The sequence below is a fragment of the Amphibalanus amphitrite genome, unplaced genomic scaffold (assembly GCF_019059575.1).
Source record: "Amphibalanus amphitrite isolate SeventyFive unplaced genomic scaffold, NRLGWU_Aamphi_draft 000717F_arrow, whole genome shotgun sequence".
Taxonomy (NCBI): Eukaryota; Metazoa; Arthropoda; class Thecostraca; order Balanomorpha; family Balanidae; genus Amphibalanus; species Amphibalanus amphitrite.
Window position 1 is genome coordinate 126,486 of NW_024882211.1, and position 15,113 is coordinate 141,598.

The 15,113-nt window shown below is 49.2% G+C and overlaps 1 protein-coding gene across 1 annotated transcript in view; it reads left to right on the forward strand.

Moving 5' to 3' along the window:
- Positions 1 to 15,113, forward strand: part of LOC122365134 (fibrillin-1-like) — a 248,808-nt gene that overhangs the window by 106,966 nt on the left and 126,729 nt on the right. Inside the window, exon 12 of the mRNA XM_043336109.1 lies at positions 11,285 to 11,402. Coding sequence (XP_043192044.1) covers positions 11,285 to 11,402 — 118 coding nt within the window. The remainder of the gene's footprint in view (positions 1 to 11,284; positions 11,403 to 15,113) is intronic.

Below are 15,113 nucleotides of genomic sequence, written 5' to 3' on the forward strand. Positions count from 1 at the left end.
AGGACGATGTAATTTAGCCGCCTTTCTTGCATCATTAACTTTTATTTGCACTTCTCTCTGAAGAATAATGCTATATTCACACTCTAGGACAGGCAATGGCTCGCAATGTTAGGCTATGTCCGCGCACCGACGTTGGTCCGGGCCAACTTCGCACAGACGGGGTTGGATAACGGCTCCCCCATTAATATCTCTAAAATGGAGCATGCTACCAACAGGCGGTATACGGTATTGGATACAAAAGGACAAGGGCTTATGCCTAAACAGACTCTTTCCGCAGTCAGGAAATCGCACGCGAGCAAGGCCGTATAAGTTAGGTAAGATCGTCCGGGCTCGCTAATGTTACAAATCTGCAACACTACGGTGACGTCACCGGGGCATACGCTCCCTGGCTCCATCCGGACCCTGATGCGGCGGCTGGTATCGCTGCTAATCGAAAAATTACTTGTGCAATAGCGCTTTTAAATGACTTTAAAAGGGGGGAAATATGATAGCAAAATAATTATGAGAATCCCTTGTCCTGCCTGGGATTGTATGACCCCGCCACCTAGCGGACAACGTCGTAATTAGGGTTGAGTTGGCGATCGCCAGGTGGCTTGTCAGTAAGCTGTCAGCCGCAGACAGGAGAGGGGCCGTCAGGCGCTTAAAGGGACACTCCCACCTTAACATTAGTTTTGAGTTTAGATAGCCAAATTGGTGGCCATAGCCTGCAAATACCGGTTTGGGCACTCACAACATCGAAAAATGCTTTGATTCGAAGATATGGAATTTCAAACTTGCAGTTTTCGGATTCTAAGGGGCTAATGCATTGGAATGCCCCCTTAGAATTTGTGACGTCAGCGGAGATCTAACGATTTTTAAATCTTAGACTAAAACCATCGTTAACACGTGGTGGTATACGCTGCTTTGCGCGCAACGCCTGCCGCACTTTAAGGCTGCCAAATTATTGCTTCCAAATAAAGTCGCTAGTAACAGGGGAGATCCCAAAAAGTAAACAAAAGTAAAAGCCTAATATCTTGAAAACCAGTGAATATTTTTCGGTGAAATTTGGTAGATATTCGTTTTCGCTCTTTCTGAACCAAGGGACATCACTGTCATGCCAATTCATTAACTTTTTTGAAGGTGGGAGGGTCCCTTTAATATTATGTAAACGCCAGATCATGCTCAGGAAAATGCGACACGCTTCAGAACGGTCATTTATCTCGAAAAAGATGCGGTGCCCTGTGGTGATATGGTCCACATGACTCAGGATCCGTAGGCCGTACGGCCTACGGGTCCCGAGTCATCAGGGGCCTTATAAGACCCCTGTGGTCACCGGCAGCTCCCAAGGCCCCTACGGACGCGATACATACTTCGAGAAATCGCTAGACAAAGGACTCAGGGGCGCAGCCAAGGGGAGGGGCACACTGGGCTTTAGCCCCTCCCAAATCTAGCAGGCGCTTTCCACGATCATATTGTGCGCCGATGGCGCCTTTACAGTGTCCAGCACTCTAGTCGCCCTCAACAGCACGCGAGAGCCTATTCAAATGCATGGAAGCACGCTCGCATCAATCCCACGCACCTCCCGCAAGCGAAAGAATTATAATGTATTTGAATAGGCGTGGTGGCCCGTAAGCCAAAAATACCATGAACCATGAACTAGAGCACTTCATGGGCCGGATAAATCCGTTATCCACGGATAAATCCGCGGACCGGATAGGATTGGATTCTAAATTTGTTAAAAAAGAACGGATATGGGCGGGCCGGATTTGGGAATTGAAGGTTGAACCCGGATCAAAACGGATCAAAATTTTAACATTCAACATTGAAGTTAAAAATTGATACCTAGTTTACCAATGTGGTGAATTTCATGTGGTTTTAGGTTTATAAGCATGGTTTTTGGAACCATGATGGTCTGTGAGATGTATGGCTGTCTAGTCCCTTAGATTGAATTTGTTAGTCCAGTTTTGGGTGAAACCAGTTATTGGTGAAACGGATTATTACGGATATTTTTTGGAAGTTTGGCTGCAATACGGGACATGGGTGGGCCGGATTCTGATATTCAAAGAAAGGCGGATAATGGGCGGATCTGGATATGACTTGCCGGATATGGGCCGGGCCGGATCCTAAAAAGCCTATCCGTGAAGTGCTCTACCATGAACCATGCTCTCGCATGCTATTTCCTGAACGGGGAAAGAGTCTGTTTGAGCCTGGTCTGTCTTAATTGCATGGAAAGAGTCTGGAAAGGAAAAGAAAGAGTCTGTTTAATTGCATGGTGTGTCAAAAGTGGAAATAGCCGGTGCGCCGCGCGGCGTCCCGGCAGCCCGCCGCCATAGGGAAATTCATGCCTTTTGTCGCTTTTTCGCCCCTTATTAGTCACTTGATCAAATTAGAGCTTAACCAGGAACGAGGCGGATCACTTGGATGTATTCGGGAGCCGAATACGTTGTTTTGGAGTCAATACCTGAGAAACCCTATCCGCCCAATGTGAGTTTTTAACCCGCGCGGGGCTGGGGTCTCCAGCCGAACGCGCGGGGCTGGGGGGAGGTAAATTTTACCCCCCTGTTATCTCCCGAACTAATGGTCCGATTTGGAAAAATCAAACGCCAATCGAAAGATCTCATCACGAACAACTAACAACATGTACTTAATTTAAAGTTTGAGGTCAAGGTCAAGGTCAAAATTGTTATGTTTTGGTTCGTTTCGAGTGAAAGAGCACACAATCAATGGAAAACGCGATTTATTGTACTGCGATACGTTCAGGCCGAAAGAGTGTCCAAGAAGAAAAACAAGTATGGCGAGCGCCGCGGTTAGTCACCCGCGCCAGTCATGCCGCTCGGCGCGCACAGTCAGCTGGCGGCGGCAGAGGCGCTCACAGGCACGGAGCCGGGGCGGCCAGCGGTGGCGGCGGCAGGGGCGCGCGCAGGCGCGGCCAGCAGCCGTGCGGGGTTTGGACCATAACACAACACCTCCCCCCCCAAGACGATCACATCGTCTTCACCCCAAGGCGCCACAGCAGACCCTCCGGGGTCCGGGCGCACAAGGCCACCGCAACGCGGTGCAGACGGCGGCGCCTGCGCTCTCTTCGGCGGCGTCTCGGGCGCTTCTTGCAGCGGACGCGCCCACCGTCGCACGGAGAGGTCCGCGGCAGGCGTCGCTCCGGTGTCGGTGGCGGCCACGGGTCGCGGTCAGCGGCGGCTCTGGTCACCCCTAGACTCGGGTCCACGAGCGGCGGCAGACGCGCGTCGCACTCCGTATCCCGCTCAGCGTGCATAGCTGCGACGGCAGCTGCGTGAAGCGGGTCATCAACGTCCTCCCACACCTCGTCATCGACGGTCGGACCGAGCAGGTCATCCACCACCTCGACCGAGTGGAGGGTGGTGTTACCGAGGTTCGTGTCACCGCGCCGGTCGGACTTGTCACCGGCGGACACGCATCCCTGCAGCGTACGGAGGAGCGCGGCGGCGTGAGCCGCTACCGTTTGTTCGGGCGGGTCTCCGTCCCCACTCCGTACTGGCAGGCCTCCCGCCAGCGGCGGCGAGGCTCCGTGGGCGTCAGCCAGCTCGGTAGGCTGCGCCGCATGACTACAGCCGGCTTGGCCGGTGCTCGCCGGCGGCGGCGACTCGGCGGTGCTGGCGGCTGGGCCTCCATCCGTGCTTCGAGTTGGCATGCCTCCCGCCGGCGGCGGCGAGGCTCCGTAGACGTCAGTAGTTTCACTCAGCTCGGTGGGCTGTGCCGCACAACAGTCGGCTTGGCTGGTGTCCCCCGGCAGCGGCGACACGGCGTAGCCGGCGGCTGTACCTCCGTCCCTGGTCCGCGTGGGTAGGCCTCCCGCCGGCGGCGGCGAGGCTCCGTAGGCGGCAGCCGGCCTGGTAGACTGCGCTGCGCTGCACCCAATCTGGCCAGTGTCCGCCGGCGGCGGTGACACGGCGGGGCCGGCAGCTGCACCTCGGCCCGTGCTCAGCGTTTGTAGGCCTCCCGCCGGCGGCGGCGAGGCTCCGTAAGCTACAGCCGCTGCATCCGGGCCTGCAGGCTGCACCGCAGTGGCCCCGGGTTGGCCCGTGTCCGCCGGCGGCGGCAACACGGCGTCACCAGCGGCTTCGTTTCCATGGCTGGTCCGCGTTGGAAGGCTTCCCGTCGGCGACGGCGAAGCTCCGTGGGCGTCAGCCGGCTCTGTAGGCTGCGCTGCGGTACATCCAGCTCGGTCCGTGTCCGCCTGCGGCGGTGACACGCCGGGGGCTGCCTCCATGATCTGTTTCCTGTTTCCATTCGTCCATCATCAAAGCATATTTGCATTGTGAATGGAAATGCAATGCATTCGGTGACAAAGAAATTATTTATAGTGATAAGGATGACAAGTAAACAAATACTACTAATACAAGACGAATTTGAAGCTGCCTTATTCTAATTTGAATTTGGCGCATTCGAATTTGATCTTGAGTAAGACGAAATTGCATTTGACTTCTTCCAATTTGATGTTGGCATATCTCAATTTGAGCTTGAGGTATCCGATTTTGTATTTGACATCTTCCAATATGAAGTTGACTTATTCGAATTTGAACTTGACTTATTCGAACTTGAGCCTAAAAAGGTAGATCCGCCATTCAATTCTTAGCAGGTTCCGAAAATTTGACGCCAATGGCACGATCCGCCGCCCATCCGGGCACCATCACGGAGGTCACCGACGGGAGCTTCAACCCAGAGGGCTCCCTAACCCGCGCCCCGTAGGGGGGGGGGGGCGAAACGTCCCTCCCTGTCCTTTTCGGTCGATATCTCTTAAACGGCTGGAGATATCGCCATCAAACTTTCAGGACTACTTCGGGTATCAATTTAACACATTGTGACCAAAAGTTTTTCCAGAGGCTATGATAGGTTGGCCACAAATGACGTCAGCATGACGTCATATTCTGCCATTTTCGACCGAAAAAAGACCTTCGCGAGAAGAGCTGCCAGGCCTACAGCTTTGAAGATACAGAAAAATGATCAGGACATAAAAGGTGTAAAATTGACAGGGGTACAAAACTGTCATCTCGGATTTGTAAAATTTTAGAGTTTTGACCCCAAAAGTCAAAAATCTTTTTTTTTACATAAGCCAAAAAATTTTAAAAACATTTTGAGTTTCGAAAAAAAACGGAATATATGTCATAGTACCCACCGTCTTCTATTTACATACCAAATTTCAGATCAATTTCTCGTTTTTTGGCCAAGTTATAGCGAAAAAAACTGTTCAAAAATGATGACGTTAAACTTTCAAACTCAGTTTTTGGCAATTCTACACCATATAGGTCAAAACAAAGACCACCATTAGACTCCCCGTGACAAGCTGCATCGAATCGATACCCATTTTATGTAAAAATATCAACTTTGAAATTTGACCTAATTTGACCTGACTTTGACCTGACCTTGACCGAAACGTTACCTAAGCTGGACCCAAAGGCTGCCTGACCCAAATAATCGCATTTATCATGTAAAATGGACCATAAAACATGTATCACATGACACTTTCATATTGTGACCCCCAGTGACCTGACCTCTGTGACCTGACCTGGTATCAGTGGCCTCAGATAGCAAAGTATGTGTTTGACGAACAATGTACCATCGATATTTTTCAATAACCCGCGCCGGGCCGGTGCTCTGAGATTCCGCGCCGGGCCGGGGGGGGGTGTCTGAACACCCCCCCCTTCTAACTCAGCTCCTGGGCCACGTAGCGACACGCGGTAAGCGGCAATCGAAAGAACGTCCAAAATAAGGACGAAAACACTTCAGTCATTTTTGGGGTCAGGTCAAAGGTCAGGTCACCAGAGGTCACCAAAGGTCAAATGCCCACTATTTCAACATTTTGGAAACTGCCAACGGCTATCAAGGGAACCGATAGAGCTACAGCGCCGCGGAAAAGCGCATTCGATAGCCCTTTTACAGACCTTTCTGAGTAATGTTCTCAGATTTGACCTCAGGTCAACGGTTTAGCCTCCAGAGGGCAAAAACTCCAAAAATAGCCGTTTTTACGAAAAACGTTTTTTCGGCAATAACTTTTGACTCAAAAGAGCCACGACATTACTTTTGCCACCATCGTGTTCCTCTCGTCGAGACGCGTCGGATGAACTATAATTTGACCTTGAAAGGTCAACTTGAAAATTTGACCTCAGGTCAAGGTCATGACCTGACCGGAAAAGGTCATGTTGCATATCAGTCGATCCGCAACGTCGAGCCGAACACATCTAAGGCGTTTTCAGCGTTCTAGCACGTCTCTTTTAGAAGTTATTAGCGAAAAACTGTTAGATTCTGTTCGTGACCTGAGATGACCTCGGGGCACATAACGAGGGGTCACAGTTGCCATTTTCCGGTTCAGTGTGTCCATTTTACCTGTATCTCGATGTTTGAGAGTGTCTAGAATAGCGTTCGTGCAAAACAGGTGGTTTTCAATTTTCTCCCATTGACTTATAATGGGCAGGTCGCAAAATTGACCTGACCTTAGGTCACCGATATCAAAATTCCGAGATATACATTTTATAGATAATGTTGCTCTAATCAATCGCTGAAAGTTTCAAGGAAATCGATCAATCGGTGCAGCTATGACGAGCATTCTTATTTTTTCTGAGGTGAGGTCACTTAGCGTGACCTGGTGACCTGACCTAAAGTGACCTGGGTCTGAAATTTTCACAACATGTGCGGAAAAGATGCATGAACAGGTGCGCCAAAAACGGCGGCGCTCCGCGCCGCCGTTTTTGAGATATCTGCGAAAAACCACAGGGGGGGGGGGTGTTCAAACACCCCCCGGCCCGGCGCGGGATAACTTACCAATTTACTCGATTTCACAACACATTTCTTGAAATGTCTGTGAACGATGAAAATCCGACCTTTGACCTGACCTGTGACGTCATCGGTTTGATCTAGGTCAATGAAATTTGGTCACAAGGTAGTTCCCCGGTGGGGCTATCGATCGCCGTTTGAATTTTGAAAATCGGCCGGAGAATTTTCGAGATCTTAGGGGGGCCGAAACACCTCCCCCTATGGGTGGTAGGGTCCGCCCGGCCCACGGTCAACAGAGATGGTAGCCCAAACTTAGTCGGATATGAAAATTCTACTAAATCCATAGACTTTAATGTTAAATTGACTATATTTGAAAAGGGTTTATGAAGAAACATGGCTAGATACGAAAAAAGCGAGATGCTATCTAGTAGATTAACTCGTCTACTATCTGCGCCTTTTGAAGTGTTTTTCAATCTGAGGTACGCAAATCGTGTTCCCAAGAGACTGAAAGAAACCATGTTTTACATTAGATCCAATGGCAAAAATTCTGAATTTGACGAAATTGGCCATTTTAACGGTTATTTATGAAAATTCTATGCAAGAAACATAAAAATCCGAGATGCTATCTGATTGGAAATTTCATTGTCTATTGCCGCTTCTTGAAGTGTTTTTCGACCTAAGACCGGCAAATCGTGTTCCCAAGAGACTGAAAGTAACCCTGTTCTGCAGCAAGACAATGGAAGAATTCTACTATTTAATGGAAGATATCTTAGGTAATAATAACCTACAGGCTACAGGTTAGGTTGAATTAAGTTGTTAGGCGAAGTAAGGTGGTTAGGGTCAGGTCAGGCTAGGTCAGGTTGATTTAAATGTTTCATTCTAATTTGACATAGGTACCTAACCTACCTATGCTTTTGCTCCATCCTGAGTTTCATTAGGTAATTAGTTAATTTTGCTTTGTTTTTTGTCTATCTTGTTTTATGTTCTTGTCCCATATGTCTCATAGCCAAGGGTGGGGATTTTCCAGGGAAGTTCGTGGGGCAAAAATTCGTCAAACCTTCAATGTCCGGTTGTTAAGTTAGATAAAGTGCAACACTGAATCAATTCCTTTAATAACAAAAATAATATTTTGCATTACTACAGACATTTCAAAGTTCCTCAATGCGAACATGATTGGTTTGCTAAGCAACTAAGTCCTACAAATCAGCAAAAGTTGGTGGAGCAAACCGCTAGTTTTGTTTCTCTGGCAGCTTCGAAACATGTTACGAAGGGACCAACTCTACGTCATAAATGTTCAAATGGTTGCTAAATTCGAATTCAGCAAAAAAAAAAAACCTAGCCAAGAAACATATAAAAATCGAAAAAGTGAACCGAGGTCATCAAAGGTCAATGACCCGACCTGACACTCAGGTGACCTTGACACCCACCTTAATGCATGGCACCAGCAGTATATCACATGTTTGCCTGAATCTTGCCTCACGAAACCTGAATCTTGCCATCACGAATCTTGCCTGAAACCACGAAAAGACTGCAAACACACGGCTAATGCGAGCAGACATACGCCGAATCGCGATTCGGACCAAACATGGTCACGAGAAACAGGTCACAGGTCAAAATTCATTTGGGTCAGGGTCATGAAATTTTGAAGGTAGGTATAAAATTGATAAATTCGAGGGTATTGCAAGTTTCGTCGCGATCGGACGCTTTTTACTCGAGTTATTCGCGAAAAACCGAGGGGTCCGTTCAACCACTCCCCCTATACTGGCGGGGGTTAAAAAAGCACAACGTAAATGGCAAAAATGTACACATGCGACAACCTATGCTGCAAAAAAGTGCATCATTTTGAACGTCGCCGACAAATTGTAATACCCTAAGTTCAGGCAGATGTCTGGTGGAAAATGCCCTACGTGAAATACACTACGGCGGAAATAAAATACCCTACGGCGGAGCTCGGTTGCAATTTGTAAATACGCGCACCGATGGGGGTCTGCGCGGACTTATAACCGACGGGGGCGGATGACCGCCCCCCCCCTCCCCTGAGATCTCGAGAACGAAGCAAGATAGCGGCAAGCGGTAAACGGCATGAGATACGCACGGACAAGGTCTACAATTTTTACAAAGGTAATTTTCAGGTCAGGTCAAATATGACGTCACAGGGGTAAAAAAAGTCAAAATGGCGGCGCTAGATATGGAGTTTTCCTCGAATGCTTTCGAATAAGCCAAGCCGGGAACAAACTAAGGGCATCATCGTGATCCTCTTGTCAATCCGCATCGAATCATATATATGTTGACCTCGAAAGGTCAAGGTCAAAGGTTGACCTCAGGTCACGTGACCTCGAGGTCATCATGTATATCATTCGATGCGCCTTGACGAGCTGAACACAATCAGACCATCCGCGCGACTGTATCGTCTTCCTGTAAGGAGTTATTGGCAAAAAAACTTTCGGTGACTTTTGATGACGTCACATGACCTTACAGCTGGCCAACAGCAAAACAGACCTCAAGGTAGTGAACGCTGATCGTATATGAAGTCATGTATGGTATATGGGGCCATTCCGACGTGTTTTAGAGGTAGAAACAGGGAGTTGATTTGAAAAAATGGATAAATCCATATATCTGTTCTTTGGTTAGTGCAACGGCAAAATTGTTGATTGTGGTATGGAAAGGAACTATTGCAGATATTTTTCCTCTTTAAAAGTTATCCTCTAAAATTATTGCTTCTATTAGAAAAAATGACTTTTAATAACTCTGAACGTTTGCACGAAACTGCCCCACCTATGGGGCACATTCGTGCAAGGGGTGGGGCACTTCCGTGCACCCTGCAAAGTTCTAGAAATTACCGGGCATTACCAGAAATTTACCAAAGGAAATTGGCAGGGGGTCATTTCACTTGATTCCTTTCGACAAGAATGCATTGCACAACATATGTAGAAAGAATGGGCTGGCCAACAAGAATGTGCCAACTGCCGGCCTCCGTGACCTCGCCAAGTTCGCGTGAATTACTCGTCGCGACGTCGCAAGCAGCCGAGACTGAGTCAGGCGAGCGTCACTAGTGAAACCTACTATAGATAAAGTCATAAATAGCAAAAACTAAAAAAAATATGCACGAATGTGCCCTAGGCAGTGCGTACCTACACGAACCTGCCCCACAACGTTATTTGTAATATATTTCAAAATTTCTTGTTGAAAAAAATGACACTTTGTCAACAAACAAGTTTGCAGCAGTTCCGTGAATAGAGTGAGCACCTTCGCCCCCAATTTTGAAAAGCTGAACCACATTTCCGAGTCAGGATCACGAAAATGGATGATATGAGAAAAGTTTGGAAAGCTCACGAATATTACAAATTTGCGTTTTTATCAAGCATGACAGCAGGTACAGTGTTGTCTTCTACGGTGAACGAAGGGCGGCAATGATAGACAAATTTCCATAATTTACCTTGAGCTCGTGCAGTCACTCGTGTTCCCATAAACTGCTGAAAACGAATGTGCCCCATGCACGAATGTGCCCCACTCTCCCCTACTGTAGCTCTGACACGGTGACAAAGTTGCAAAAAAGTGACTTGAGGTTGGGTCATTTGAAGTGACCTGGTGACCTGACCTTAAGAGTTAGGAGGTTCAAACTTGCATACCATGTGTAAAATTAATTAGAGAATAGTCGTACTAAATTTTGCGGCGCTAGCGACGCGGTTTTCCCGCTATTTACGAAAAAGCTCAGGGGGCGGATAACCGCCCCCCCCCCGTCGGTGCACGGGTTAATATGGGAAAACCCCCAGGGAGAGGCGGATATCCGGCCCCGTCGATGCGCGGGTCCACATATTATGCATCATGATAATGACAAAATTTGGATTCTCAGTGCCCGGCACCAGCCTCAGAAGTCAGAGGACAGAGGGCCCTATGCCGGCCTAAGAGTGCCCAACGCTGGTCACAGGGCCCCACGTTGACCAAACATGGCTCCACGCTGGCCTAAGAGTGTCTACATTGTCCTTGAAGGGCCTCAATCTGGCCTCTACCCCACGACCACGCCGCTGGTCTTTGAGGACAGGAGGACCCCACGCTGGACTTGACGGCCCCGCGCTGGCCTTAGATGACTGTACTGTACAGTAGGGGGTACCCCTAGTGTACAGTGTACACTGGCTTCTTGGGGCCTCACGGCCCACATCTCACCCTTTAAAGTCCCCAAAGCGGCCTTTGAGGACCCCATGCGAGCCTCCGGGCGCTTGGTCTCGACCTCTGAGGGCTTTACGCTGCCACCTCTGTAGCCCTCGGTAGAAGTAGTTTTACGGTATGTATGTACGCATGGGTTAAGGCTCAAGAGGATGTGTTGCTTGTTTGTGCCGTGTGAGTGTGTGCTCCTTGACTTCGCGTTTGAATCATGCGCTTTTATCGTTTTATGACAAAAGGCTGATAGTACCCACAGCTGTTTATATGGATAATTTGGAATGCCTTTACCTATGTGTGCAGTGTGTACGATGTATTTTATGTGGTGTCATTTTGGGGTTTGGTTGCCCCCTCCCCGGAAACTGGCCCTAACCTCTCCGTGATTGGCCTGGTTTCACAGACATTGATGAGTGCGCCGAGGGTGTCGGCAACTGCACGGTGGCGACAACGTGCGTCAACACCGAAGGCAGCTACACGTGCCGACCCAACTGTCCCGTCGGTTACCGCGCCAGCCCCAGGTGGGAGCTGTTACAGCTACTGCCGACCCAACTCAGTCCCACGCACAAGGGGGAAAAGCTCAAATTATTGAGCGCTCAAAATATTGAGCGTGTGACGTCAGAGGCTCCCATAGGCGTAATGCTGAGGGCTCAAAAAATTGAGCCGTTTCAGGAACACGTTTTGCAAAAGCAACTCGCAACACCTAGGGAGAAATGGCAACACCCTAGGAGAATCACTAGTGATGCAAAACAGATTAGGCTTTCATATTTTTCACTGCTCAAGCTTCAATGATTGGGGGAACACCAATTTATAGGTCGAAATCGTACGGCATACCAGGATGACTTAAAAACAGGCCAATATTTATGTCGAAATAAAAGTTATTTTTTGTCCAGTCACGTTTTTTACTAGGGTTCTGTTGGAAAGAGCATTTTTCATACTACCCAAAATGATTGCGATTCAATTTCACATTACCCATATCGGAGAATATTGTATATTAACACATGGTTTCCAGTGTGTAAATGGTTTTAACGCACGACGTGGATGGATTGGAGCACGAGTGTGTTAATGCACGAGTGAAACGAGTGCATTAACGCACAAGTGCTCCATTCCATCCACGAGTGCGTTAAAACCATTTATGCACGGAAACCATGTGTTAAACTAATTAATACATGCTTAACGGTGCGAATTTAAATGAAAATTAAACCTAGTCCATGCCACTAAAAAGGGCCCTTTATGGGAAATCTAAGAATAAAGTCAATGACCCTTCCGAAAAACTTCAGTCGAGAAAGTCATCACTGCACGCGCGTGCACCAATTTAAATTGGTGCACGGCTACCTTCGAATTAACGCACGGTTAATCTCCAGTGAACGCACCGTAAAGTATGTATTAATTTTCATTTGGCGGCGCCGTTTGTTTATTTCGTCGCGACGTCTCCGGTCGCGTGGTTGTCGTCGTCCTTGTGTTGAGGGTAAGTTTTTATCGTTTTAGTTGTACTTAGATGTAAAAAGGTACACTGAAAAGTTTGAATATGCTGTGATTTTAAATTTGGAAACACGTAAACGTCAATCAATTCACGTTTTCCTCGATTTGCGTGCAGATAAGTAACTGTCGACGAAAGTGGCGCCATCCGATATGATGTTTTGAAGGAAGGAGACACAACATATTTACGTGAAAATTTTTGTTTTTTAGTGGTCTAAGTGCTTCAAAGAGGCTGTGAATGTTTTCTTCACACAATTTTTCATTAGTTATGATGAGGTAAAAGGTAGTTTCAGTCTTAACTTTCATATAAATGACATTAAAACATATGATAGTCCACTGCTATCAGTGATTGAGTACCTTGATATTTGGCATTTCTTATTAATTTGAATGTATTCTCTATCCATATGTCCTGATAGTAAGTGACGATACTCTGCCAATATGTTTCCATAGTTTTCACATTCATTTCCAGTCCTTTACATAACATCACAATTTATAATCAACAAAACTCAACTCCTTCATTACTTCACAACACTGACAGCATGACAGACTGACAGTCAACTATTGTGTGGGTGAATGCTGAAACAGGATAGCCACTTTGCTGACTGGCTCGCTCATATGAAATAAGATAAAAATGATCCTTTATATCATTTCCATCTGGAGGATCGGAGTCAACGGAAAAGGAAGGCCACTTTCAAGCCTCAAGGTCTAGGCCGCCAGACGCCAGTCGGCAGTCACCACCAAATTTATAATCAATTAATTCATTATTATACTTTGAGACCCTTAGGTCACTGGATCAGCATCTCATTTTCAGTTTCAATATAGTAAAGGTTTTTATTTGTATGATGTGAAATATTTTCCTGAATCAGAATTTAATTATCCCTAGGTACCTGGTAGAGGTTTTGGATTTAATGCTCATTGTTGGTGTGCAGTCAGGATTTTTTGACAGGTCCAGATAGGGAATCCTGAGCAATTTTATAGTAAAGTGGTCTCCTTATAATCACCACATATTTTATCAAAAGCATTTGCAGAATTCATTCAATGAAGAATTTTATCAATGTTGCACCCATTTCTTAGACGACCTAGGCTGCATCTTTTTTTTAGTTCCTGTTGTATGACATATTTTCCGTTTTGTTCCACTGCATTAAAGAAAAAAATCGTTTGAGATAACCAAACAGCTTTTCTTTTTCTGGCAGGTCTGCACAACCAAGCGGTCGCTGGCGAGGACGTCGGCCGTCTCTGTGGGTAAGGCCATCTGCTCAGCCTTTGTGGAGATCAGCAAGACGTCACTAGGATGAAGACTTCGCTGGAGCAGAAGCCGCTGACCCGTGTCCGATCGGGCAGGTCATGCTCGACGGCACGAGCCACAACTCGAACGACTCGGTGACATCAACAACATGGTGGAGCAGGTGAATGAGTTTGGCGACGTGTTGTGCGACTGCAAGAAGGGTTGTCTGCGTGTTCTGGCCGGCGGAGCGGCGACGCTGCGCAGTCTGTGCTGGCGGTGAGCAGCTGGCCGTGGTGACCGCGCGCGCCCACATGCGCCGACAACCTGTGCGGCTTCGACGGCCCGGGACAGCCCGATGCCGCCCACTATGCGACGCCGACCGCGCACTGTCCGCACGGCCACATGGAGGTGTGCCCGCGCCTTTTGCCCGCACGCCGCTACCTGTTGTTGTTGTTGGTTTTCCCTCCATCCGCGGCAGAGCCGCGGTGTAGCTTCAGCTCTGGAGGGCCCTGAAGGCGGCCACCAGGGCCGCCACCGTGTCGCCGCGCCTGACCTCCTCCACCGTCGGCAGTATGTTGCCGACCGCCGGGATTCTGAGGCGAACCCCCATCAGTCCCGGGCAGGTCAGCAGGATGTGTCGAGGTGTGTCGGCTTGCTCGCCGCACAGCGGGTAACGAGCTGCAGGGCAGTCGAGGTTCCTGCACTGTGGGCAGTCCGCAGATGGGTTTCGTCCGATGGAATGGAGAAACTGCGCCGAGCCGCTCCAGCGCCCAGTGCGGATCTGGTGGACGTCTACTGCTGTCGTCCTGTCCATGTTGGTGAGAGGTGGTGGCCATCTTGCACCCATAAGCTCTCTGTACCACCCCGTTGCGGCTTTGCGGTCGGGGTCCGGGTATGTCGGCCTGTCCCTTGCGGCGCGGTCTCTGGCGGTGCGGACTGCCGCTCGGTAGATGGTGTCTACGTCGAGCATGACGTCTTCTTGTGCCAGCGTCGCAGCCTCGTTTGCCAGGGCGTCGGCGGACTCGTTCTCTGGGATCCCGCAGTGGGATGGAACCCACTGGAGGGTGACCGTTCGGTCTCCGGCGGTGAGCTCCAGTAGCTGCTTCCATATGGCAGCGCCTCTGGCCGAGCGCTGTGCCGACGGACCCTCTCTCAGCGCCGCTATCGCCGACAGCGAGTCGGTACATATAACGACTGGTTCTGGTGCGTCCCGCTGGTGTTCCAGGATGTGGTCCAGCGTCACCTGCAGGGCGACCATCTCCGCTCGAAAGCTGGAGCAGAGTGTGCCCGCTGGGACACGGAGCTCGGTGCGGCTGTCGTCAGCTCCGACGATGAGGGCGCCAGCCCCCCCGCGGAGGATCCCGCCGCTCGACGAGCCGTCGGTCCACGCCCACGTCGCGCACTGCGTCATGGACGCCAGGTGATGGAGCGCTGCGTCTCTCTTCGTGGACCTCGCCGCACCGGCGGGCAGCGCGCCAATGCTCAGGTTGAAGGTGATCTTGCCGGTGGGCGTCCACGGTGGCGGTCG